The sequence below is a fragment of the Rhea pennata genome, chromosome 1 (assembly GCF_028389875.1).
Source record: "Rhea pennata isolate bPtePen1 chromosome 1, bPtePen1.pri, whole genome shotgun sequence".
Classification (NCBI taxonomy): domain Eukaryota; kingdom Metazoa; phylum Chordata; class Aves; order Rheiformes; family Rheidae; genus Rhea; species Rhea pennata.
Genome location: NC_084663.1, coordinates 57,215,096 through 57,242,350, shown reverse-complemented (window position 1 = coordinate 57,242,350; position 27,255 = coordinate 57,215,096). Strand labels below are relative to the sequence as shown.

General features: G+C 46.8%; 1 protein-coding gene across 3 annotated transcripts; it reads right to left on the bottom strand.

The window, feature by feature from the left end:
• Positions 1-56: 56 nt before the first annotated feature.
• TMPRSS6 (transmembrane serine protease 6) lies at positions 57-23,110 on the bottom strand. Of its 3 annotated transcripts, XM_062588484.1 has the most exons (18): positions 22,427-23,110; positions 20,583-20,739; positions 20,234-20,376; positions 19,973-20,040; positions 18,524-18,708; positions 15,548-15,589; positions 14,362-14,566; positions 13,855-13,991; positions 13,134-13,246; positions 12,545-12,654; positions 10,969-11,114; positions 9,946-10,044; positions 6,879-6,992; positions 6,517-6,633; positions 5,565-5,733; positions 3,275-3,546; positions 1,869-2,005; positions 57-1,166 (listed from the first exon to the last, which is right to left on the bottom strand). In XM_062588484.1, exons 2-18 carry the CDS (start codon positions 20,737-20,739, stop codon positions 1,008-1,010), a joined length of 2,373 nt encoding a protein of 790 aa, XP_062444468.1. In that variant the 5' UTR covers positions 22,427-23,110; the 3' UTR covers positions 57-1,007. The 3 variants fall into 3 exon arrangements, with proteins under 3 accessions (XP_062444468.1, XP_062444476.1, XP_062444483.1); XM_062588492.1 differs by lacking the exon at positions 15,548-15,589; XM_062588499.1 differs by lacking the exons at positions 19,973-20,040; positions 20,583-20,739; positions 22,427-23,110 and having other exon boundaries at positions 20,234-20,309.
• Positions 23,111-27,255: the final 4,145 nt, after the last annotated feature.

Here is a 27,255-nt window from a genome sequence, read left to right as displayed (position 1 = left end):
CAGGACTGGAGTTTGATCAAAAAAAGATCCAAACCCCCTCAGAGAAAGGCAAAACAGAGCAAAAAATATTAATTTTATTTCTAATTCCAGAGAGTGGCTCATTTTATATAGATGTGTGTGTGTGTGTGTGTGTATCTTTAGTTAAAAAAAAAACAACAAAAAAATCCCCATAGCAGTCACTGTCTAAAGCACTGTGCCCTTAGCCTTCTCCCTCATCTCTTGGGTTAACTAAGCTCTGGAAGCAGATGAGATATTACTTCATGTTAAAGATATTTAGTAGGGCACAGGGAAGTAGATAGAAAGCTTCTCAAATATTTTTACTGAGGGGCTAGGGCTTCGCCTGAAGGAATCCATTGGCAGCAGTGGAGCCTGGATGTTATTTCAGCAGGCAAGCAGGGACACATGCTTGGGGGTATGATGCTGGACTAGTGCCTAGGAGTCAGTGAGATGTGAAGAAATTGTCTAGCTGAGCTGAATAGCACATGCTAGCTAAGAAAAGAAGCAATTAGGGAGATGGAAGAGGAGGAGTAATGGGAAGGGATGAGGGGAGAAGGATGAGTGGCAGGACGGAAGAGGGAGGCAGATAGATTTCACAGTTACTGGAATCGCTAACTACATCAGTCACATTTTCTTTCAGCAAATATGCCAGTATAAGATTGTGGCTGAATCACATGGTTTGTGGAAAGTTCATCTCCCCTTATTCCTCTACACAGAAACCATCAGCTTGGGACCTTTGCTGTTTCCCCCTCCCTCCAACTGTTTTGGATGGCTGGCCTAAAAACATCTTGGGATGTTCCCTAGGAAGCACTGAGGGGGAAGAGGGCCTGCCTGCTTCCCTCCATCATCTCTTCTGTAGGCTTTCTTCTACCCTGCTCACAAGAGCACCCCAAGTCTGACAATATCCCACACAGAACCTCTCTCTCTCTTTCTGGGAGAAAAGTGAGCAAGGTCAGGAACAAATGCCATGTGAGACTAGGTCTGGTGGGGGAAGGCAGAGGTGGAATTTCTCAGCTCATGGTTTGATTCATCCAGCCCAGCACTTGTGTGATCCTGGTGTATACTCCGTAGTAATTTGGACGTGCACATCCCATCCCCCAGCTCACCAAACCAGCCAGAAACCACTTGCCACTGGGCTCCTTGCAGGCTAGTGGACCTCCAGAATCACCCTAAAGAAAGGGAAAGAAAAATAGGGTTATGGTGATCTACCAGCTTCACCTGCTGGATCATTACACTGGCTTTGAGACCTTCTGTACTCAGATTCCTGCAACCCCTTTTCTCATGCTTGGGACATCTGCAACATCCCTGGGTACCTTAGGCAGATGTCAAAGTCTCCTAAGGAAAGATATGATCTGTTATATTAACGCATTTCTTGGCCATGCAAATTCCTCTCCTTTAGCCACATCCCCAGAAGTTATCAGCTCTATTGTTTCCTTCTATTCCATATGACATTTCCAGGCTGCCCAAGTATTTGGAGAGTAAGGAAAGTGATGGATTGTCAGGTGATCGCCTGAAGCAATGTGAGTCAGAGGAATTACTTGGGGTTAATTGTAAAATACGCTGGTTCCTGTGTTTGACAGTTGCTGATGAGGATGAGAGGGGAAAGGATTGATGTAGACATGCAGATGATTTGGGAGGGGGAAATAAAGAGATGAGAATGGGTCAAAATAAGAAAAAGAGAAGTCTAAGTGTATTTGGACCCAGGCTAAGGCAAAGATACTGGGAAGAAGTGGCCTGCGAGCTGTTCCTCACTTAAAGGAATGGGGTGGGTGAGTCAGGCACCTTACGGTTTTCTATTGGAGTTCATTTGGGAGATTGGGGATACACTCCACTACCGCTAGTCAACCCTCATCCCACAACTCCTCTGTCACCTGGCAGGCATCTTTCTTGCCCTTGTGGTACCCAGCACAGAGCATCCTGGGAGAAATCATGTAGTGATAGGCCTCACTGCAGATGTCCTGCTGGATGAGCTGCACATCTACCTTCTGCAGGATGTTGCTGATGCGGCCTGAGGGGGAGGAGGGTAGAACACCAAGAGCAGCACAGGTGAGTAATGGAGCTTCCCGCCACCTCCCATCAACACCCAGACCACGTCCATCTCCATCTGCATGCTGAAAGTTGTCTTACGAATTTCCATTCTGCTCTCCCCTGGCATGACAGTCTCTGTCTTCTAGCAGAGTGCTTTGCCTACATGGAAAGGGTAACATTCCCTGTTCCCAGAGAGGTATGTTGTGGGCACTGCAGTTCTTGTGAAGAGGGGGATTCTAATTTGTGGCAACACCTAGGGTATCAACATTTGTGTTTACTTCTCATTGAAAGGAATGCTAAGCCCTCCCGGCTAGATAGGCAAACTCAGGCATGTCCAAATCTGAATAGAACCCCGAGTGCTTCTGGTTAGGAAGCAACTGGAGCAAGTGTGAGTGTGACTGAAGGCACTAAGAGGGACTGGGAGAGCACATCTATATTTCTGTGCCACGCAACACTAAGAAAAGAGCCTGGGTACATTTGCTGGCCCTATGGGCAAGGAAGAGGGAATAGTCATGTCCATACAGCTGAATGCTCTTCTCCCCACAAAGAAGAGTGACCTCATCCATACCACACCATGGGAACAGATATTGACCCATACTGTCCCTTAGTTGTATTTAGGCACTGCATGGCCAGAACTATGTCAATGAAGCATGCTAACAATTACACAACATGGTCCTCAGCAGAGAGTGCTCAGACCTTGCACTGCCCGCATTGAGTTTATTAGTACAGATGTTGCTGCAGAGACTCGGGTTCTAGGGTCTTTGATATGCATAAAAAATGCTGCAGGGGCCCCAGACAGCTGTTCCCAGGAGAACCAGGCTAATATGGTTTAATGAAGAGTAGTCTTTCATCTCAGCTCTATCCAGTCTGCTATTGGCCCTAGAGAACAACCTGACTGGAGCCCACATGTTGGTGCAGGCATGGGACTGGGCCTTGGGACTGGGGCTTTTCCATGACTCAGTCATGGCTGAACAGCCCTACAAGTCCTGCAGGGCTGTTGTAGTCTTTGGATGAGGGAACACATGCTGTTCTCAGGTACCTTCCCAGACTCTCATGCCTGCCTCTGAATGCTGTCTCTGGGCCCCAAACAGGCAGCTTTGGCCCAACCTGTGAACTGACATCAAACATGGCAAAGGAGGCATGATGTTTCTGTGGTGATCAGAAATCTATTTTGCCTACCCCACATCTGAACTTACGTTTCCACCTTGACCCTATTACAGGAGGTCACCAGCAGAGACCCTACACCTACCGCCCTCCTTGATGGCTCCCCAGCCAGTGATCCAGCAATGAAGGCCAGGCTCAAAGAGGTGGGAGGGGGCAGGCAAGCAGATGGGCTGGATGAAGGATGAGCTGATCACAGGATGGTCCAACTGGAGCAGGGCCACATCATAATCATGGCTGTCCTCCTCGTAATAAGGGTGGAGGAATAGGCGGTTCACCTTGAAGGACACCTCTGTATGACTGGTGGCATTTTGGAAATACTTGCCCAAGTAAACAGTCCAGACGGAGGGGGAAGCCAATCTGTTAGATGCAGCAGAGAAAACAACTTATCACTTGAGCAGATCAGGATGGGCAGAGCCTAGTGGCTTCTGTCATGCTCCTTTGAAAATATCTAATATGTGTCCAATATCTGCTCTGAATGATCTGTTCCCTCAAAGGAAATTCTTTTTCATTTAGCCACTGGTTTCAAGAAACTTTTTGAGACATCTCTTTGATGCCTTGACATGCCTGTCTAGTGGGACTGACTTTTGGCAAACACTCATATGTACACATTTGGTTATTTTCTTTAACAAAGCAGGCTAAAAGGTGTATCTTGTTAGGCAAATGAGGGAGGTTGGTCAAATACAAATGATTATGACAGGGCAGGGAACAAGGACTGAACAGGGAAAACAAAGCTGCAAGGACATAGAAGGGGACATGGGGAAGGGGAACAAGATTTAAGAAACTTCTAAGAGGCAGTGATATGAGAAAAGCAGCTCTGAGATGAGGACATTAAAAGGCAAGACAGCCCCTTACAGAAGCAGGGGCTAAAGCTGGGGACAGTCCAACAGGAGGATACCTCTGAAAACAGAACACCTAAGAGTTTTGTTGTGGCACCTGAGGGAGACGGCTGTTTCTGGCAGGAGGGTGAGGAGCAGAGAGAAACTCGCCCTGGATCAGAGCAGCATGAAGCAGCAGAGGACTGATTCTGAACTCAGGGTCTGGTCCAACTTGTGTCTTACACATGCTGTGCTTTCTCCCACACTGCCCCTCTGAGTGAAAAAAACTTCCTGTTTCAGTATGACTATCTCCTGTTCTAGCTCCAAACTCCCCTTTGGGATTCACCTCCAGCCTGTTTCTTGCACAGCCTACTGCCCTTGGCTTGATCCTTCACTGGCTTGAGCTATTCTTCTGCTTCACTTTCTTTCCCCTACTTCTGATCTCTCACTCCACCTAAATTCTGTCCCTGACACACACAAAACACATACACACATGTGCACTGCACTATCAAACAAGGCTGTGTTAGCTCCATCCATCCTACATCAAGACTCTGCAAGTGGCAGCCAGATGGTCAGAATCATCCTTCACAGACCACTCATACTCCAGTGCTGACGGGTTTTCTTGAAGGGCAAGGAAGCCCTGGGTGGTAGGATCATAGTAGGAGCATGGCAGAGGCAGAGTGAGGTGGGAAGTGGAGCTGTGAACTAGCCCCAGTTCTGCAGAGGTCTATTGTGCCATGCCGAGGACACTGGCAGCTCCCCTTGCCTGTGCTCACACAGCTTCAGGAGGGGAAGTCCATCCATAGCAGCTGGGAAGGGGAAGAGCAAATGGAAGCAGAAGATCCCTGCCAGCACACTTGCACAGGAAAAGGAAATTTTGGAGGAGGTGGAGGCTGGGCCAGAGGGAGCACACTCCTTCTCTCTCCCAGCCTGGTGACCCAGCATTGCTCTGAGCCCTCCTCCTCATTTCTTCCTGGTTTGAAAGAATGGGATGGGCCTCCTGATTTGTGTTTTACTGATGTTTTTGTAGTATGTGTGGACCATGAACATGCACTGGATAGAAGAAACTAGGAGAGAGTTAGAGCTTCTTCCTGAGAGGGCAAGCCTTCAGATGGGCATCATTGGATCTGAACAGCATCCTCAGCAGATAATGCTACCCCAACCTCATCCTCGTACCCATGGATGTTTCACTGGTTATGACAACATGAGGATGAGCCAGAGGCACAGCAAAGGCAGAACTGTGAAATATCTTTTGCTACTGTTGCTCTCCCGAAACTGCTCTGTGAATCCCAGCATATTTTCCCTGTGAATATATATGAATATATATGAATCCCTTTTCCCTTCATGCACACTCACATACTAATGCATGTATTCATACCCCTCTGGCCTTCATAGGCCAAATCCATTTTCTCTAGCTCCAAGCCACAGGTAAGCATGCCATGGGTACCAAATGAGAGGTGCAGCTGCTCCACAACATTCTCACAAGCACAATGAGGCTCTTGTCATGTATAACATGGAAAGTAATGCAAATTCTTCTCCTGCCCAGTGCTCTCCATTTACCTGTCATCCTGAAAGCAGTGTGCAGCTGAGACTACCCAGCGGTCAGCAATGAGTGTTCCCCCGCAAATGTGGCGTCCCCGAACTTGCAGGCTGGCTTGCCATGGCCATTCCCCTTCTACAGAATCAGCACCACCCACAATCCTGCTGAGAGGGGCTTGTAACCCACAGTCTGAGGAAGAGAAGATACAGCAGGTATTTAAGGGAATATGGTATCTCGTGCCTGCCCTTCGTTTGTTACTTAACTGACTGGAGAGTTTGAACTCCAGACCCTTGGGCCCTTGTCTCATCCAGCCAACAGTTGTTTTACATACTGTCCAGGAAAAACCCAGTGAACAATCCCTCCAAGTAAATGCCCCTGGCTGATGCTTGCACAACCTTCTCCTACATTATAGTGCCAGCAGCAATTTCAGTTTGCGGATGCTTTCTTGGCCATACCTTGTGTATACTGATACTGCTCGGTCAGGGAAATCTCACAAACGTTCTCCTTCACTGCTCACAGAGACTTCAGAAATACCAAGCAGGGCAATGAAAACAAGCTCTTTCCCAGCCAGTACCACCAGTCATGGGTGATTTCCCTGGCTGGGGCCTTGTAGGATGGCATTACTTCACATAAGCCATCAGTGGTCCAACAAGCAGCCTATAGGCAGGACCTGGCATGTGAGACACTTCTGTTTGGCCTGATGCCTCTGCCTGAAGGAGATGGGGAGTAGCTGATCAAAAAGAATAAAGTTCACCCTCACAGCTCAGCACAGAGAGCTGGCTTGTTGCTGCTGCTGCTGCCACCATGGTAGGATGGGGCAATAGGTACTGCAGTCATGGGGCTGGGGAAGAGAGAAGAGGTTGGAACAAGGGAGGGTGGATGCTTATGCTGGTGTGGCAGAAGAAAAAGTGGCTTGCATGTATGTGGCACCCTGAATCTGCCTAGCTGATGTGTGACTGAACATTTCCTCACCGCAGTGCTTCTCATCGGACAGGTCCTTGCAGTCCACAGTGGCATCACACAGAGGATTAGGTTTCTTCACACACGTTCCATCTTCACAGCGATAGGTGAAAGGCCCACAGGGAACTCCTGCGAAGGTGAAGGGGAGCCAAAGTTGAAGGAAGGTGGCAGGTTGTAGATGCAGCTGAAGGCTTTTGAGTGGCGGAAAAAAGGCAACACAAAGCTTGGGGAAACTCCGTAAACCATTACAGGGAATTTCCTGAGGAAATTCCTGATAGCTACAAACAGGTTCAGAGTGAACATTGTGAGCAGGTTGTGAGCCTTGTCAACATCAGAGGAAGGTATTCATCAGCCTGGCACTGTCCTTTCCCTACCTTCACTGCACTGCTCTTCATCACTCCCACTGACACAGTCCAGTTGCTGATTGCAGACCCTGCTGAACTCAATGCAAGTGCTGTCCTCCCGGCACTGGAACTTTGCGGAGCACACTGCATGGACGGAAACATCTCATAGTTAGACACACAAGCCAAGGCTAGATCTCCTTTCCTATAACTGGGTGCTACGTAATATTTGGCTAGTGCAGGGAAAGAGTTTCTAAACTCCTTGCTTTGCTAAAGCATTCCTGGCATCAGATGCAAAGAGCAGATGTCAATGAAACAGTAGGGGTAGATTCCCAGACTAGGCATTTCTTTGTGATGTCTGCACCAAAGTCCACCTCTTTCAAGTAACAACGTTTCAACCTTCATTGAAGGTTGAATTATAACTTTATAACTATAACTAGATTATAACTTTAGGATTCTTTCTGGCAGCTTAATATGCTGCTATGAGTTCTCTGGTCTGAGGAAATTGCCAAAGTGCAGACCCTTACTCTAAAAGAGCTGCAATGCTGCCCAGCTCATATCTCTACTGTGAACACAGCTAATTTCTTTTTCGTGCTTTCCTCAGGCTCACTTAGTTCAGAGTGCTTGTTCCCATCATCAGGCTTTATGCAGGCTATGCTCAGCTCTATCAGCTCTATCAGATCTACACTGCCTTCCTGAGAGTCTATTTAAGCAGTGAAGTTTACAAAACACATGACAATGTCTAAGAAAGTCACTCTGCAAACTCTGGCCACAGTATGTGGAATTTATTTTACCAGCTTGAAGAACATGTTTACAATGTACAAGGCAGTTGCTGATGGGAGACCTGCTAGGTCGCACTGGAGGAATGTGGACTCTAGTACCAGATATACAGATACCAACTTGAGTACCAGAAATTATGTAGCTGCATTAGCTGAAGAAGCTCAACTGCTCTTAGTGTCAGGTAAGTGATGTCAGGGCCCTAAGTGCAACAGGCTCTGTAGACTCTTACTCCAGCTCATAAAGGCCAGCTCTGATAAGGTGTAGGTGTGTCATCTTGAAGCAGACCACCATGATAAGAGGGGTGAAGAGGAGGAGCCTGGTCCCTTTGCTCAAAATCTGCATTTAATCTCAGGCCTGTGCTATTGGTCCTTCCCTGAGATATGTTGCAGGCATGCCTACACTCTGCCTTGTACCTTGGTGATCCTGACTTCACTTCTTTGTTTGACCTTTGATCTGCCTCATCACTATGGACTCACCTTATAGTAACTGGACTTTTGACTAACCTTGATTGCTATTACTGGACCTGCTCTGCTCGCCTTGCTCAGGTCCAGTGGGACTGCATCCTTGCTGGTGGGGTCATGGTCCCTCCTGCCTTGCTGTCACCCTCAGCTCCTGTACCACCTTCCCTTACAGAGTAGTTGCTCCTGTTGCTCTCTGATGGGTGAGTCCTAAACCCTGCTGGACTCCTTAGTGTCATTCCTTGGAGTTTTGGTACTTACTGAAGGAGGAGAGGAGCATAGGGTGCCTGCCTGTCATACAGTTTGATCTCTGATTGTAATTTTTTTGTGTCATGAACTCTCTCCTTGCTTTGTGCTTGTGGGTATCTATGATGTGCAACACCAAACATAATGAGCCAGTACCTCCCTGGCCTCATCTTACTACAATGACTATTTCTTCAGTAATTAGTTTGAGGCTTCCAGATGTCTAAGGACATACAAAGGTCTGAGGCAGTGTGAACTCTGATTTTAAAGACAGGAACTGTTCCATACAGACGTGAAATATATAAGCAGGGATGCAACAGTGGTGAGAATATAAGAATGGAAGCAAATCATGATGTGTCAAGAGGGATCTTATCAGTATCTATAAATGTCTGATGGGAGAGAGTAAAGGTAACTGAGCTAGACTGTTCTCACCTGTATCAAGTGATAGGATGAAAAGCAATGGGCAAAGAAGTTGAAATACAGGAAATTCAATTTAAAGTAAGAAAAATCTTTTTTTCATGGTAAGGATTGTCAAACATTTGAACAGGTTGGCCAGAGAGGTTGTGGAGTCTCCATTATTTGAGATATTCATAACACAACTGGACCTTACCCTGAGCAATGTGCTCCAAGAGGAGCACCTGCTTTGAGCAGGAGAATGGATGAGCCAACCCCCAGAGGTGCCCTCCAACCTGAGCGGTTTTGTGATTCTGCGAAATATCTCATACTTCAAGCATTGAATTAAAAGGGAAACTTATTTTAGAAAGATTGCTCCTTCCTTTTATGTTAATCTTTTCTGTATCTTCCTCTAAATCTTTTGGAATTGGTCTCAGGTTCAGGGACCGTTCTGTCTGTGAACCAAACAGCTATAGGGGACAACTAATGAAAAATCAGTGGTGGCAGCAATGTGATGAACACACAGGAGTGGGAGAGTGGCTGAAATGTGTGTCAAGTCTGAGCCTGAATAGCTGTTCCTGGGAGAATGGGTTTTTCTTGGAGTCCTCAGACAAAAATGACAGTGTCTGTGTCAGCATTAACTGGTGCTGGTCTGAGGAACTGATGGTGGGTTGAGGACACAGACACTCTCAAACTGGGGGGCAATATATGGATCAGGGCCTGTACAGTTCAAGTGTCTCACACACAACCTGGATGGGGTGGAGGGAGAGGGAAGAAGGGGGCTGAGAGCAGGACAGCAGATGGATTTGGTTGGTGGTAGGCAAGATGGGAGGACTGGGGGTGACACCGTGGACTGTGACAGTAGGGGGGGCTGTAGGCCAGGGCTGAGCTTCAGTGTCAGGCCTAGGAAAGAAAAGCAGAACATGGAGGGGAGAACCTGGGCAGGGGGGTCATTCAGTCTATATTGAGATTTTGGTGCATTGGGATCAGGGGTTTCTGCAGGGGAAGAATCCATTTTCAGGAGAAATTGGCACTTCTGCTCTGGCAGGAGCAGGCTGAAGCTGCCTGGCAGTGGGATGAGGCCTTTATGAGTACAGAGGTTTCTGCTCCCAGGGAGAGTACAGGCTGTGCCAGGCCACCTGAATCTTCTTCCCTCCCAACTTTTGGAGGGCAAGGAGCTGTGTCCTGCTGAGACCAGCAATTGGCAGAGAGGAGAAATCACTCACCACAGTTTCTTTCATCCAGCCCATTGGGGCAATCTTTGATCCCGTCACAGGCTGGGACACACAAGCCGTTCACAGAACACAGGAACTCCTCGGGACAGGCTGTAAAACCACAAGTGAATAATTAGTCCCCAGTGACTGGAAACCTCCTCATAGCAAGCACTGTGACTTGAAAGTCGAGCATGGCGCTACACACCTTCCTAACCACATGTGTGTCATAGCAGCATGCACATGGCACTCACTAAGCTCCCCAAATTCTGCCATCTTAACTGCCCTACACAAGGGCAAATGAAGCTGGGCTGTGCAACAGGACAAGGCAGCTTCCCTGTTTCCCAGAATATCAATGGGCAAGAACAAAGACAGTAACCCACCTAGCATGGTATACCTCTGCTTTAGCCCTGAGTGCAGTGGCAAAGCTGGAATAGATTCTTTGGGGCTGTTACTAAAACCCAGCTAGGGCCTTTAAGGGTTTGTCAGACACATGACACAGGTGCATGTGTTCAGGACTGTGTGAGGAAGACTGAGAAACCTTGGAAAGAAAGACTGCAACCGTGCCTTGGCATATGTGTGTATGTGTATTTGTGTGTGGTTTTATTTGTCTCTCACTGGCACAAATTCCAAGGTAAGCAGGAAACAGCTCTCTCTAAGGGCTTTTATAATCAAAACAAAAGCCACTTCAAGTCAGAGATACCTCACTGAATTCCCAAGGCCAGTAACGGATGCAGAGGTGAGCCTGTAAGAAGTTCTTTGATTCTGGCCTTGGAGCCTAGATGTTCTGAAAACACAAGGCAGGGCCGTGTGCAGATGCAGCTTCACATGTAAATCCCCTTTTCTGTGGCAAGTAGGAGATCTGTGGTGTGTGTTTCACTGTGCTTGTGAGCATGTGCATGAAGAGCAGTTGGCACCTAGGACTCGCAGGATGTGTCGTGTGTTTCTCCTAACAAAAGCCAGGAGTGCAAGGGGTGGCTGATAATCAGCTGGAACCTCCCCATCACACTGAGGGGCAGAGAGGCAGCTTGGACTTACGGTCTGACTGGTTGTACAGGCTGTAGGCAGCCTGTACGCCAGGGCCGGTTAAGGATATCTGTGAGGTGAAGGTGATGGTGATGTCAGCAGAGGATGTGACAGGAATCCGCTCAGCATAGGCTTGCAGGGTCCGCAGGCCACACAACCTGACAAGCAAACACAGGCATGATGTCCCAGGCAGCGAGGAAAAGGAGGGCTGCAAAGTGGAGCCAAGTGGCCTGGGAGGAGTTGTGACCGGATTGTGGGGAGGGGACCACACAGGTGGGGGGCAAGTAGGCAAGGCAGAATATCTTCACTATGGCATGAGATTATGAAGGGGCAATGGGAAAAGGCTATGGCCTTTTAAGCCCTGCCAGCACGTGGAAGAGCTGACATTGAATGTTGCTCTGCCTGGCCGTATCTTAGTGATTGTGCAAAGCCAGCCTGAGAAGACAGTAATCCTGGTGAAACAAGGTGTCCTCTCTGGCTGCAAGGCAGAATAACTAAGCTAGCGACTGGCCTGAAATAACTGCTGAAGCTGTGTGAGGAAGCTCCAGGGACAGAAAGAAACAGGAATGAAAAAAAAAAAAAAAAAAAAAAAAAAGAAAAAGAAAAAGAAAATCCACCACACATGAATACTGTAATAGAATTGCTTACAGAGAACAAGACAAAAATAATCTGTACATACCATAACCCAACCCTACTGTCAGGCCATGTGTGAGGCAGAGTGACCCTTTGTCTTTGGACATTTTCCCCTTTCTGGGCAAGCACTGAGTTCAGGCCACACAAATCAATACATTTCTTTTATATTTATCTTCCCTAAGTCATGGTCTAGAAACTGTGGTGTGACAGTTTAAGAGAAGGGCAGGGAAAGAAAATGTGAAAGCCTAAGCTTCCTAAGCCAGAAGAACAGTGTTCAGTAGCTTCTGGATCAGATCCATGAGGGGAAAAGCAGCTACTGCTACAGCAACAGTGGGGATAATGTTAATGAGATGAATTTTGCAGAGAAGGGGGCAATTTGGCATGGATCTATCCAGCTTGGAGCCTATTTCGAGGACATGGGAGTGCAGCAGCTGTCACTCCTTTGCAAATGGGCAGTGGTGTGCAACATCCCCAGCGAAGTGCAGGGACTGGAGTCAGGAATTTCTACAGGAGGAAGTAGCTCTTTTAAGAGCAGGAGGATATGGAGCTTGGTGGAAGATCTGTACAGAGGTGAATGTGAGGCAACGGCACATGCAGCTAATATTGAAGAGGTGGTGACAGGCAGATCTGCAAACACAGGAGATGTGGGAGGACATCAAGGTTACATACAAAGTAGAAAACTAGGAAGCCTGATGCAAACAGTAAGACTGAAAAGGCAGGCTAGTAGCTCAAAACAAATCTGTAAGAAATGTGTTCACTGGGAAGCCTGTGAACCAAGGAGGCTGAAAAACAAGTAGAAAAGCAAGAAGCACCAACACAAACAGTGGCCACTCAGTAGGTGATGGGATTTCCTTTTTTGGAGATGGTAACTGGCATGAGCAGAGGATCTGCAGAGATTTAATCCCAGCTCTGAGGGTGAGAAAAGAGAGACAGAAACCAGGGCCCCAGCACACACCTTCTGTTTTGAATTATCCACTGGCCTTGAGTACAGGGCAGGTCATACTTCTGTCTGCTGAGGGCATAGGCATCGAACCACAGGGTGACCCCATAGTCAAGAGATGGAACCTGCAAAACAGGGGATCCAGAACAGAAGGGAGTTGGCTCCTGTGAATGCTGCAGCCCAGCTGAGGCAGAAGAAGTGAGCAGAACATATGTGAAGGGGGAGCTGCCAATTCACACATTGCAGGCAAGAAGGAAGCACCATCCGAACTAGGGCAATGTAGTACCCCAGGGCAGCTCTATTGCTGCTCTCAAAGTGTGGTAATTTCTAGTAATCAGGTTCTATCCTGAGGAACTCCACCAGAGGAGAGATTTCAGATTCCTCCTCAGCTATAGTATCTCTGCTCTGGCATACATCTCCCTCCTCTTCAGCAACATTTACTGTGGGAAACATAGGCTGGTTGGGCTGGTTGTCACTCCCTACTTGCATTTCATGACCTTCTCATCAAGAGTGCTGGCTGAGTGCTGTTGCCCTTTTATGTGGGAAGTACCATATGGGTTTCAGGAAGGAATGGATGTTCCTGTGGGAGCTAGCTAGCTCTTACCGTCAAATGCCATGTGCAGTGCGTGTTGGGTGAGTAGTAACTTGGGTAGTGTGGCGTGCCGATCTTCCCCTGCAGTTCCAGGCCTTCTCGTAGGGTTATATTCACTTCGCAAGCTGTAAACACAGACATTCAAAGCCCCACTGCCTATCAGCTGAACCTCAGCCTAGGAATACCGTGTCCTTGTCCCATTGTAAGAAGCAAGAAAAGGGCCTCTAAGACCTGATGTTAAAGGTCACTAGGATGTTCCACCATTCCCCTACGAAACACCATTTCTACCTGGCAAGTCTGTTGGCTTTCTCCTCCCGATCAGAGAAGAATGATGATAATGTACTTTGCTGCTTTAGGCTCTCCCACTGAACTCACATTTACCTGCTAGTGGAGCCAGATGTGTTGTCCAGGCCACACCTGGTCTGTCCATGCGCAAGAACTTGAGATTGTTCCTGAGATATTATGATCACTCATGCTCTGCTCACCAGGGCTTGGTCTATAAAGCCTTGCACTAGACACTAACGAGACACTAATGAGTCCAAGGTGAGGAGCAAGCTCTAACCTGCTTTTTACTAACCAGCTCTAACCTGCTTTTACTGACCACCTCTACCCTTGCAGTCTTGAGTGAATTCTGCCCCTAATAGAGATGGAGCATCTCTAGAAGCAGTGGTGTTATAGAAGATAACCTATCTCCTTCCTGTATCTATGGCCCTCTTCCTCCAGCCTTCATTACCTTTGAGGGGCACAGCCTGTGCTGAGAGGATGAAGGGGTCATAGTAGCTGTACATGGCTTTCTTCCACACAATGGACATCACAGAGCCTGATGAAAGGACTTCCACAATGGGCTCCTGCCGGCTGCAACCATAGATTCTGAGGGGAAAGAGAGAGCAAAGGAGTGAGAAAAGGGACGGGAGTGAGTAAAGATAGTAGCAAGTAAAAAGAGAGAGAAGCACAAGAGAGAGACAAAGGGAGGGCTATGTTGTTCAAAGAGCATGCCTGTTGTGAGACGCTAACTGAATCAAATCAAGGGTTAGCAGAGAGACAGCTTGTGCTGCTGTAATCTATCAAGCGGCAGGATTGACTCTGTGATATCCCACATCAGTGACTTCATCTCATCAGTACAGACTGTGTATCAAAGAGAATTTCCTCTGATGTATTTTAACACCTTCCCCTACTGTGGCATGTTGTGCCATCCTGCCTGGCTTCCCCGCTGTGCTCATTCTGCTCAGCAGCTACCTACGAGGTGATGAGGTGGTTCTCCAGAGGCCCTGCTGCATCGTACATAGCCAGGCGATCCCTGCACTCTGGCAGAGTCCACTCCAGGCGTAGCTTGATCATGTAGCCCTTGAGGACATGGAGATGCCAAAGACAACTGGAGGCCAAGTAGTCAGGGCCCTCCAACCTTAAGACGTCATCTTCCTGGAGATAGCTATATCTATAGCAACCTGAATCCAAGGGGGAAAAAAAACAAACAAATAGGACTTAAATCTCAGGGTGAAGTAAACTGAAAAGAGGGTAGTTTAGTGGTGGTGTTTAGGGAAATTAAGTTATGGGCTTGTCATTTAGACTATCTGCATGAACCCGATTTTAGGGTTAGGCTGAGTCATCCCAGTGAACTCAGGTTACTTTCACGTTTGTTCTTAGTGACCCCAGTCATCTCTTACTGGTGCCTCAGTTTTTCTCTGTGAAAACTGTCCCCTCTCCCTTGATTAAGCCCATACTCCTTCAGTCTTTTCATATTAACGTAACACAGTTGTCTTCCACTTGTTTCATTTTCCTTTTCCTTTTTCTCCTCTCACCCTCCATATTCTTTCCTGCTTTACATTCCCTTTATCTGTTTTCCAGGGCTCAGCAGACTTCCAGGCCCAGACTGTTGAGTAAAGGCCAATTTAAATGTGAGTTTTCAATAGTACATTTGATGCAAGCTGCCAGCCACAGCACTTAAAACACTGACTGAAACTATCTGAAGCACCATTGAACATCAAAAGACATAGATGCCTAAACAACTTACACAGCATCCAGGGCAGAGTCATGCAGGAAAACTTCCACCTAGCTCAATAGGTTTGCTTGGGACCTGGAATTAATATTGTTATATTTGACCAAGCTAATCAGGGCAGGCACAAGACCTTATTAAGGTGACTACACAGCCCCTGGGAGCTGGTATCTCTTATAGTAGTGTGTTACAGAGTGCAAAGGTGTCAGACTGCAGCACTCTAGCATCTAGCTGTTTCATGCAGAGATGGGGCCATGAGTGTTTTGCCAGGATTCAGAACTGTTGCTTCCTTGCTACTGTTCTCATTCACCTTCCCAGGACTTATACTCCAGGAAGCCAACAAACTTTCTGGCCCCTGTAGAGCTCCCTCCCACAAAGTAACAAACTCAAAACAAAAGGAAAAAAAAAAAAAAAAAAAAAAAAGATAGCCTACCCAGAGTGGATTTCAGGACTATTATGTCTTTCACACTGGATTCTGTTAGAAAGGGAATATGTAAAGAAAGATAAACAAAAAGAGAAAACGTGACAGTATCTAAATGTTAGCATGGTAGATGATAACTCCCTTCCTAAATAATTGCCCCCTTATAACTTTGACATGGGGAACTCTTCAAGAGCTTCTCTATCTGCTCTCAGGTCCTGTTTCAGTCATGTCTTCTCCATCCTACGTCACTGGGAAATCTTCCTGGCCTCTCTCCCAAATCTAACAGCTCTGATCCATCATTTCCAACTTGCCAGAGGCTTTTCTCCTTGTTTCCTTTCTCATTTCATGGTGCCTTTCCTGGTCCTCCTTCTCCAGTCCACAAGGGCTGGGCAATAGCTCACATAGTCGTATCCCTTTCCTATAAGCAACATCAAAGGGACACAACCTCACTTCCCAAATAGATCACTGGCTGCCCTGAGAGGTCACTGCCCTAAGAGATCACTGCCCCTCTCCACTCTCCTCTTGCTGGAGATGGAGCACACATCCTTTCTGGTCAACAAGGAAGGGCTGAAATCTAAAGGGCTTTGCATCACAGTCTGTAAAAAGGTCTCCTGTGGGAAGACACTTCTGAAATGCAAGAGAAGCACAAGCTTAGGACAGCCTGTGAATTTGGCATAGCATGTGGGTATGAGTAGGTTAAATGCTAACTAAAGCCAGCAATGGCAAATAAAGAATGGGAATATACTCCTTGGATTCACATAATTCTCACTGAAAAGAAAAAAGAGGGAGGAATGCTGAAGGAGTGGAAGGAGGTCTCTTGTGATGATGACTGGTTGATAAAACACTGAATGGCCTTTTAGGTCCCACCTTTGGGGGAGAAAGATAAACAGAAAGCCTTCAGCCAGGACTGCAAACCTGTACAAAACAGAGTCTTTGGGTGGACAACCCTTTTAAAAGAATTAGGTCTTGCTTCACCCTCCCAGCTGAACTGAAAGCAGCCAGACATCAGGTGCTAAGGGGAATAATTGTCAACATAAAAGTCACCATGAGGTCAGCTGGATGTGAAAATTGCTGTTGGGGCCTTGCCTAGTTCAGGGGTTTGGTCTTTTGTAGCTCATAAACAGAGCTTGCAATTCTTTGGGGAGAGCTGAGCAGTTTTGTCATGATAATAACAGATGTTGTGGAAAGGGTGAGCCTACAGGCATAATGCAGACTCCTAAGGAAACACTTGTGCTTTAAGGAAGGACATGGGGGTGTACTGAGTTAGTGTTATAGTTGTATCTGAAGGTAATAAAACTGAGTCCTGGAAAGAAAGGAGAATGAAGTCCTGAAGTTCTTTGGGAGAAAGGGGAAGATAGTTTTCTGGTGTAAGCGTAGCCATTAATAAAATGAAAGCACTAGAGAGGTTAAAAAACATTCCTGTATCAGTCAGTGATGTTTGCAGCTCTGTATTTAGAGCTAAGCGGGTCAGCAAATGAGTCTGTTAGACAGTGAAGTGCCTTGCCATATTTTCAATCCTATTTCACACAGCAAATGAAGCCTGAGGTTAAGTCACTTGCTTGACATTATTATAGGCCAGCAGTGTAAGAATTTTTTTGGCTTCAGCCACAGATGCTAGACTGTGCTTCTGACTGGAGAGGGAAACAGAAAGGTCTACAGAAAGCAGAGGAGCTGAAGAAACTACAATGGGTGTTAATTCTAAGATGGAAGAAGTTGTGGTCTGCTTATGTAAATCTGCCTGAAATGAATAAAACAGTGAAACAGATGTGAAGGGAATAAGATGGAACTGGGAACAGCTAGAAGAATGACACCATAACTCTCTGTTTTTTTCTGGATTAAATTCTGAACTGAGTAGATAAAGGGAAATGCAAGATGGGCTGACTTGGAAACATTTAGCATATTATCTTACAACATCTTTCTTAAGAAAGTTAATTTAAATTGGCTGAGCATAAGGTCTGTTGTGCTGGAAATAAATCACAAGTAGAAGAAAGTGACTAATGGTGATTGCAGGAGGAGAGGGCTTCATGGGAGGCTAATGAAGATCCAAAATAAGATTTAATGCAAGGATGTGGATGAAGGAAAAAAAAAATTTGAAGGAATTTTTTCAGGCACCAAATAATCAACCACCAAATCAGAACAATTGAGATGTAAAGGGAAAAGTTAAAGAAAATATGAGTGGGATATATTAAAATGAGATTCATCTTAGAAAAATGCAAGATAACATGTGTGGGGAAAGAAACTTGGAAATGAGAAGCCTAAAGGAAAAGAATAAGCAAGATATATTAATCCTGTGTGATTTGGGGCTCTGTACAGAGTTAAGTCTCATTGTAAAGACTAAATCCAAATTCCACTCAACTTTGATGCATTAAGTATAGACACATGTCTTAGTCCTTGATTTAACATCTATTTTAGGAAACTTCTGTAAGGGTGTCCTTTTAAACGGTCTGTGATCTTCACTTTGGGCAGCAATAAATAATCCTTAAGATAATATGTCAAGAGCTGAAGTGGCAACAATACTTTGTCTCACAGAATAAGACTAGTGGTGACTTAAGTATGTTGCCTTTGTTATTATCGCAGTTAAGTGAACTTGAATAATCTCCCAAGGGAAAACAGGAATTACTTACTGTTTTTGAACTGAGATGAGCAAAGTCATGACCAGGGTAAGAAGTGACTACACAGAAACCAAACTTGAAGAGGGAGAGAGAAAAGAAAACTATTACCTAGGTGGTCATGGATGGTGATGTCTCCAAGAATCTTTAATCTTTGAGACAAGGATGCTGCATGTCAAACTTCAGTGCTCCTCTATGAGGAAGAAATGTACAATTCTCTCTCTTATTCCTCACATCTTCCCTATCCTCTTCAATATGCAGATTTTTCCTTCCCCTTCACAAATGACTTCTGGCTTCTTCTCATAGACCCACCTCAGCATTTTATAAGCTTCAGCCCATTTCTGACTACTCAGGCCACAGTTGAGCAGTGGGTACTTACCCAGCAGAACCAGGGAGTCAGGATTGACCTTATACTCTGTCTGATAGGACAGGCTGCTTGAGCTTTTGAAACGAGTGGTGAGTTCTTGGTGGAGCGTTGCATTTACCCTCTCAGCAGTCATCTCCTTTTGCTGATTCTCAGGGATTTGGAGGGCAAACCAGAAGAAGAAGGTCAGAGCCCCCTCCCTAACAGAGAAATAGTGTGTTAAATATCCCCCCCCTTTTTTTTCACTGCAAGTGAATTTAATATCCCTAAGAATCACTGGAGTGACAAACCCCAGAGATAACCTCCCACTTTCTATTTATCCACAAATCAGACATAGCTGTGTGGACTTTTCCAGCACACACCAGCCCAGCAACTGTGACCCAGAGGAAACACTGTGAGTAGGGCAGAAGAGCTGTTGTATCCAGCTCCTGTAGTGCTAGTTAATGCTCAGACCTTCAGGGATGGGAGAAAGCCATTTTGTGCCATATGGCTTTCGTGATGACCGGAGGTGTTCAAATTTGTGTGATAATTAAGTCAGGACTGGTCTAATGAATATGCTTCAGGTAGAAAAGACCTGTGGTCAAGGGTTGAAATTAAATGCTCAAGACTTCATTGTCTCAGCTCCCAATGGAGACAAGTGGATGATTTACAGCTTAGTACCTTACCACAAGCCATTAAAGCTGGGCAGGGTCAAGTTGCAGGAGACCATGACTGTGAAAGCTCTGTTCAACCAGCTGGCAGGGAAAATTTGCTGGGGGAGGGGGAAGAGATGTTGAAGCAAATCTTTTTTTTTTTTTCCAGTGACATGCTAAAGAAAAATTTCAAGTGAAACTTTTCTTTCTCTAGTTGAAAATGGAATTAAATCAAAATTGGAATAGCCATTCCATAGCCGAAGGACAAATTTGGCATATAGTTTTCCATGGAAAGATCAGAACCAATTGGATAGGCCAGTTTGGAAGCTATTTGTGCTTTCCTGAACTACTGTGATGATCTGCAAAACTGAAGACCCATATCTGTCCCATTCCACTCTTTCCCTGTTCCCAGGTAGACCATGCTTCTTGGCTGGAACACCTTTCCCATAGTGCTTTCTTGCCTCTTTGTTCTGGTGCTTAGTATCAGCCATAAAAATGACTTTCTTGAATTAGAGAAATTAATTTCCAAGTACTTAGTTTCTATTGAGAATGCCAAGCCCAGATTTTCAGTTCTTCCCAGTCATTTTTTTCCCTCTCTTGAACCTTTGTCTCTGGGAAAAAAAAAATCTCAATTTTGGCTTTTCTTCTTGACCATGAATGAATATAAACACCAAAATATCCACAGGACAATTGTGTTGGAACCATTCTGGTTCTGGACTGTCCAGCCTGGCCTAGAGCTCATAGTGGGGACTGCAGCAGTTTTCTGTGGCTGGAACAACTAGCTGGGAGTTTTCACATGTGAACAACCAAAAATACTGTGGGTGCTACTCACCCAAATGCATAGACTGTGCTCGAGTTGTAATATCGCCCCAGCTCTGTGGCACGAATCAGTTCCTTCAGCTGTAACGAGAATGTAATCTAATAACTATTGAATGATGTTACAGTGAAAAAGGACCTATAGCCAACTCTGTGTTTCAGCCCTCTTGCTGTACAGACCCACCAAGTCTGTCACTTTGATGAGCATACTTGATCCTTCCTCCTTCTACTCACTGAACTTTCTCAGGGCCAAATCTGGTCATAAAATTGCTCTCACCATCTTTTGAAGTTTAGCCGACTCTGTCCAGAAGGCTCTGGATTCTGACCGCCCGAGGTCTGCGGAGTACTGGCTATTGAGGACCTGGAGGCTGCCAGAGTAAACCTGCAGAATGGCTGGTTCTGGGTGCCGTGGTCTGTAGTCTGCCAACATAAGACACTGCTAGATTACCTTGCTAATATGAAAAAGAGAGGGGTTTACCTCAATATTTGTGTCTGTAAAGATCACTCAGAGTCACTAATGCTCTTTGGGGGATTGCTGGGCATTATCTTAATTAAATTAAATTATCTTAATTATCTTAATTATCTTAATTAAATCCTGTGCAAGACAAAATACATTGAACTGTTACCTAGGAAATACCAGGTTGCTGTGGCAGTTCCGGCCAGCAATAGAAAGGCTATGCAGAGGGGCACGTAGCGGAGGCGGTCACATGAGTTAGTCTCAGACTCATCCTTTGAGAGGGAGTTGGCATCTTCTTCTTGTTCCTCAGCCTCCATCAGGGGCATCTAGTGACACAGCATACTAGATCAGGCTGGGTTTTCTGCATCCCCTTACATCCGTCACTGGAAGTGCTCTGCCTCATCTGTACTCCTCTCCCATGACCTACAGCCTCATGTTGTCTGTGTGCTAGACACCAAAGATTTTCCTCAGTGCCACTGTGAGTAAAACTCTAATCCAGTGGGAAACAGGGTTGTAAGATACTGTCCTTTCTGTCTATTCCTCCTTGGCAATACTTAAACTTCCAAAGACATCTCCTAGGTTTCCATTTACTGTCCCCAAATTCAAATGAGTACAGTAACGAATTTCTCTAGAGACGAGAGTGATGTCCTCCCAGGCTGAAAATGGTTTTAAAAGTGATATTTTATTGACCTAGAGGTAAACACAAAAGAAAATCCTTGACCTCACATACACATACAAGTTGCGCACAACAGCCCCAGCGTGGGAGCCTGCAGTTGCACTCTGCCTTCTGTGCCCTTTTGCGCTCCATCCTTAAAAGTAAACAAACCCTGCCATTCCCACCAGACCAGGTGTCCTACAGTTAAGCCCACTCTGGCACAGACTCACTAGGTCTGCTAGTGAGTGAAGAGCACCTAAACAAGGTTGGGCCCTCCACCCCCCTCTTTTGGTGCCACGGAACACCTTCTGGCTTCCTTTTCCCTTCTTCCCCAGGCTTCTTGTTTTGTTTCCTCCTGGATGCTCCCACCCTGTCAGGCCCAGGGTCTGAAGGTAAGAAATGCCATTTCCTAAGAAAGTCATAGTCATCTCAGTTACCTTACCCAGCTACTTTCCCTCTCTCTTCATCTGTGATCATCTAATGCCTTTCTAATTTCTCAGCCACCACCAATGGCTTTATGTGTGGTTCCGTGGTTCCCTGGTTGGAGAGGAAGGGATGTAAATACATCTGTGTGGGAGGACACAGTGGTCTTGGGGAATGTCTCTGCACTGTGTGTGTGTGTGCATGCCAGGTGGTGTGTGCAAGTATGCTGATACGAATGCACAAGAGGGGCTTGCTGCAGATGTGGGAAGATATACGAAAGGGTCCCATTTTAGCCTGCCTGAGTACCTTAGAGTGTTCACCAGACAGGCTAACAGGCTTCTCAGTCTCCTCACTTTTCCCAAGTTACTGAGTATGGCCCTCAAATCCTCCAGGTTGCCTTGCAACACAGAAACATGCTCACAGAATGTCTTACATCACATTGCATTACACCAAGCAAATCCAGAAAATAATCACAAAAAAAGCTTAGCTAACATTAGTATCAAGACAAATGGTGGCACATTTGCTTGCACTAATGTATACTTCCAGAGAGATACATGGTACAAACAGGCCTAGCATGGTCTGCTCCCACTTTCTCTTCATGGGTGATCTTCCTATGAGCCCCCTTCAGGGGTCTTCTTCCCCTGGACCAGGCAGAGCAGTCTAGCAAAGCCAGGGTCCTTCTCCTCTATCATATCCCTTCAGAAACAAAAGGCATAAGCAAAGAACCACAAACCAAGGGGTGAGGGCAGGAGGGCAGTAAACAACAACAATAGAAGAACCTTTCTTTGTTAGAAGATTTAATGTAGGCTCTGGGGTTTCCCACAGAGCTGCAGACCTACCTCTGAAATCTGCTGCTGCCTGTGAGGCCAGGCCCACACCCCCTACGCAAGCTGGCTCACACACAAATGGGGAAAGAGAGGGAGGATAGTTTTTACCTAAGCTGAAGGTCTCCTCAGAGATCAATAATCTGATGCCATGTCCCTTCAGCTCGACCTTTGTCCTGCACCGTCCTGCACAAAAGGTCAGCACACCCCGTACAACTGTGTTTCTTTCCAATGGAGGCTTCAGAGGCTTGCAGGCGTAAAGATCTGCAGGTTCTACACGGAGGATCCTGGAAAAAGTCAGATTAAGAGCATCTCCAGCTGCGCAGAGAAGGCTAATCCAGGAGGCTGGTACAGATAGGTTAGATCGTCCTCCTCAGGGAACAGTGAGTTGCTGAGCAACTGTTGTATTTCTTAGTTACCCTCCTTAGTCCCACTGGAGGGAGAGGCACAACGTAGGGTGTAGGCAGGCAGAGTCCCCAGCATGGGGATGGAGCAAACTCCAGCTGACAAGTGGATTACTTGAAGAAGGAAAGGTGGCTGTGGTCAGTGAGTCTAGTTACTGCAGCTGTAGCATGGCTGAAGACAAAGTGTGGCGTCTCTCAGTGCTGACCTTAGGATTCCCTTTGTTCTTGTGCTCCTTGCCACCCAGTCTCCTGACTCACTCCAAGCTCCCCGTACTTGCTCTCACTGCCCCTCACTCCTCCCTCCAACATTTGATTTTTTCTAGCTCTGGGTTCTCCCCACATACTTTGCCTGCACCACCTTCTGCTTACAGCCCCACAGCTCTGTACACGCCTGTTGTATTTCCACAAAAAGCAACCCTTTTCCATCTAGAGCAAATAAAGTTATTCTGTCAATAAGTATGGGGGAGGAGGGAAGGTTTGTCCCTTTAGCCAATGGGAATGACCTGGGGCTGAGCTCATTTGGACCAGGGCTCATTTGAGCTCGTTTTATCAGCTGGGCAAGGATAGCCATTTTCAGCTCTATCACTGCTCAGATTTCATCTGGGACTGTGTGAAGACCAAAAGTCATTTCTGTCATGGCCTTGTATTGGATTCTAGTAGGTAAACATTAAATTTGATTTAAAGCTTGTGTTGTTTGACTGGGCATGCCAGTGTGGCATGCCAACTAACCTGTTGTTCTATATATGAGAAACTGAGACAAGTGGTGACAATAATAAATGTTTTCAGAACTGTTCAAGACATTTAAGAGACTAAATTTCATTTTTAAAAGTGACTTCAAGCTAGAATTTCCCCAGATAAATGAGGACCAATTGCATCTTTAGTTACATATGTATATGTGCATGGCTTTACCAACAGTATACTGTGAGGTCTTGCTGCAGTTACCAGTTGAGGGTAATTCCTGATGCCAGAGACCTTTCTTGTTATCCATCTTTCCTGGAAAGAAGCATCCTCTTTCACTGGTGTTTCAGCAGAATGAAAAATACAGAATCTCAATCTGATCTTTCTAAGCAAGCATACCACATCTATCACCACAATCTTTTGAATCAGATAAGGATCCAGAATCTTGATCAGAGCTGACTTCAGAGGAATTCCTTTACTGCAAGTGCCCCTTACTTTCCGCTTCTCCACAGTAAAGAAGGGAAAGGATGTGGAAGAAGATTGAGAGTGATATTGGCTTTCTATAAATGAGATCTCTTGGAAAGATGGAGACGAGAGACGGGACAGCTATCTTTGCTGTACCCAAGCTTAAGAGAAAAAGATCCATATGTCTGTGGCTGTTAGCCAAATATGTTCCACGTAGCACTTCAGTTCAGCTTTGTTATGACTCTGGTACTGGTGAGCACTATCATAACATCTCTCTGCAGTTTTGCTAGCATTGTGTGTTGCATCAACTTGGGAGAGGAACACAGAATCATAGAATAGGATCATAGAATCAGTAAGGTTGGAGGGGACTTCTGGAGATCATCTAGTCCAACCTCCCTGCTCAAGCAGGGTCACCTAGAGCATGGTAGACAGGGTTGCATCCAGGCGGGCCTTGAATATCTCCAAAGAAGGAGACTCCACCACCTCTCTGGGCAACCTGTGCCAGTGCTCTGTCACTCTCACAGGGAAGAAATTCCCCCTCACCTTCAGGTGGAACTTCTTGTGCTTCAATTTCTGCCCATTGCCTCTTGTCCTGTCACATGGGAAAACTGAAAAGAGTTTGGCCCCATCCCCTTGACACCCTCCCTTCAGGTACTTACAGACATTGAGAAGATCCCCCCTCAGTCTTCTCTTCCCCAGGCTCAAGAGGCCCAGCTCTCGCAGCCGTTCTTCACAGGGCAGGTGCTCCAGCCCTCTGATCATCCTCGTAGCCCTACACTGGACTCTCTGCAGTAGCTCCATGTCTCTCTTGTACTGGAGAGCCCAGAACTGGACACAGTACTCGAGATGAGGCCTCCCTAGGGCTGAGTAGAGGGTGCAGGATCACCTCCCTCCACCTGCTGGCAGCACTCTTCCTAATGCACCTCAGGATACCATTGGCTTTCTTGGCCACAAGGGCACATTGCTGGCCCATGGGCAGTCTGTCATCCACCAGCACTCCCAGGTCTTTCTCTGCAGAGCTGCTTTCCAGCAGGTCAGCCCCCAGCTTGTACTGGTGCTTAGGGTTATTTCTCCCTAAGTGCAGGACCCTGCACTTGCCCTTGTTGAACCTCATGAGATTCCTCTCCGCCCAACTCTCCAGCCTGTCCAGGTCTCTCTGAATGGCAGCACGGCGCTCTGGTGTGTCAGCCACTCCTCCCAGCTTGGTATCATCAGAAAACTTGCTGAGGAGGCACTCTGTCCCTTCGTCCATGTCATTGATGAATAAGTTGAACAGGATGGGACCCAATACTGAGCCCTGGGGAACTCCAGTAGCCATGGGCCTCCAACTTGACTCCACACCACTGATGACGACCCTCTGTGCTCTGCCTTTCAGCCAGTTCTCAATCCACCTCACTGTCCACTCGTCTAACCCACACTTCCTGAGCTTCTCTAGGAGGATGTTATGGGAGACAGTGTCAAAAGCCGTGCTGAAGTCAAGGTACACAACGTCCACTGCTCTCCCCTCATCTCCCCAGCCGGTCACTCCATCATAGAAGGCTATCAGATTGGTTAAGCAGGATTTCCCTTGGTGAATCCATGCTGGCTACTCCTGATCACCTTCTTTTCCTCCATATGCCTGGAGATGACATCCAGAATGAGCTGGTCCCTCACCTTTCCAGGTATGGAGGTGAGGCTGACTGGTCTATAGTTGCCTGGGTCCTCCTCCTTGCACTACTTGAACACTGGAGTGACACTGGCTTTCTTACAGTCCTCAGGCACCTCTCCAGTTCTCCATGACTTTTCAAAGATGATGGAGAACAGCTTGGCAATAATATCTGCCAGCTCCCTCAGTACCCATGGGTGCATCCCATCCAGGCCCATGGATCTGTGGATGTCTAGCCTGCCCAGAAGGTCTCTAATCCTATCCTTCTCAACCAAAGCAAAGTCTTCCCTTCTCTGGACTTTCTCCCTCACGTCCAGGCGGCAGGATTCATGAGGGCTGCCCTTAGCAGTGAAGAGTGAAGCAAAGAAGGCATTCAGTAATTCTGCCTTCTCTGTATCCCTTGTCACCAGGGCCCCTGCCCCATTCAGTAGCGGGCCCGCCTTTTCCCTAGTCCTCCTCTTGCTGCTGCTGTATCTGAAGAAGCCCTTCCTGTTGTCCTTAACATCCCTTGCCAGACTCAATTCCAACTGGGCCTTAGGCTTCCTTGCTGCATCTTTACATACTCTGACTGCATTCCTATAATTCTCCCAAGTAGCCTGTCCCCTCTTCCACAGTCTGTGTATTTTCTTCTTCTGTCTGAATTTGGCCAAGAGCTCCTTGCTCACCCACGCAGGTCTCCTGCCCCCTTTGCTGGACTTCTTACTCATAGGGATGCACCGCTTTTGAGCTTAGAGGACGTGATGCTTGAATACTAGCCAGCTCTCCTGGACCCCCCTTCCCTCTAGGGCCTCAACCCATGAGACTCCACCAATTAGGTCTCTGAAGAGCCCAAAGCCCGCTCTCCTGAAGTCCAGGATTGCAATCCTGCTTGTTGCCCTAGTTCTTTCCTGCAGGATCCCGAACTCCACCATCTCATGATCGCTGCAGCCAAGGCTGCCCCCAACCTTCACATCTCAACGAACTTTACAACCGGTTCCTCTCTGTTGGTAAGGACAAGGTCCAGCAGGACACCCTTCCTCGTAGGCTTCTCCATCATTTGTGACAAGAAGGTATCATCAATGCATTGCAGGAGCCTCCTGGACTGTTTGTGCCTTGCTGTGTAGTCCTTCCAGCAGATGTCAGGGTGGTAGAAGTCCCCCACGAGAACCAGGGCCTGTGATAGTGAGGCTACTTCCAGCTGTCTGTAGGAGGCCTTATCAACTTCCTCTTCCTGGTCAGGTGGCCTGTAGTAGACACCCACAACAGTGTCCCCCATGCTAGCGTGGCCTTTGATCTTTACCCATAAGCTCTCAATTGCCTCCTCCTCTACCCCTAGGCAGAGCTCGATGCATTCAGGTTGCTCTCACATAAAGAGCAACTCCACCACCTCACCTTCCTGGCCTGTCTTTCCTAAAAAGCACATAGCCATCCATGACATTGTTTCAGTCATGTGAGCTATCCCACCATGTCTCTGTCATTGCAATAAGATCATGGCCCTGCAACCGCACACAGATCTCTAGTTCTTCCCGTTTGTTCCCCATGCTGCGTGCGTTCCACCACGTGGTATTTCAAAACTGCTTTTGGGGACCAGCAGAGAAAGGGCCCCAAAGAACGGAATGTCATGCCTCTGGTATTCACAACCTGGGTTACTCACATATGAGACTACATGACTTTGTCTTCCTGGAAGAAAGGTCCAGTTATCACTAGATCTTATGTTGAGCACTTCCTGCAGCAGTGTGTCACACATTCACACCCAGTGTGGCTGCTAA

Coding starts and splice junctions, on each gene's coding strand:
- TMPRSS6 (XM_062588484.1), bottom strand. CDS start 20,739: ATGCCCCTGATGGAGGCTGAGGAACAAGAAGAAGATGCCAACTCCCTC. Junction 14,567..15,547: donor AGTCCTGAAATCCACTCTGG/GTAGGCTATCTT, acceptor CCTTGGATTCAG/GTTGCTATAGATATAGCTAT. Junction 3,547..5,564: donor CACTGCTTTCAGGATGACAG/GTAAATGGAGAG, acceptor TGCATCTAACAG/ATTGGCTTCCCCCTCCGTCT.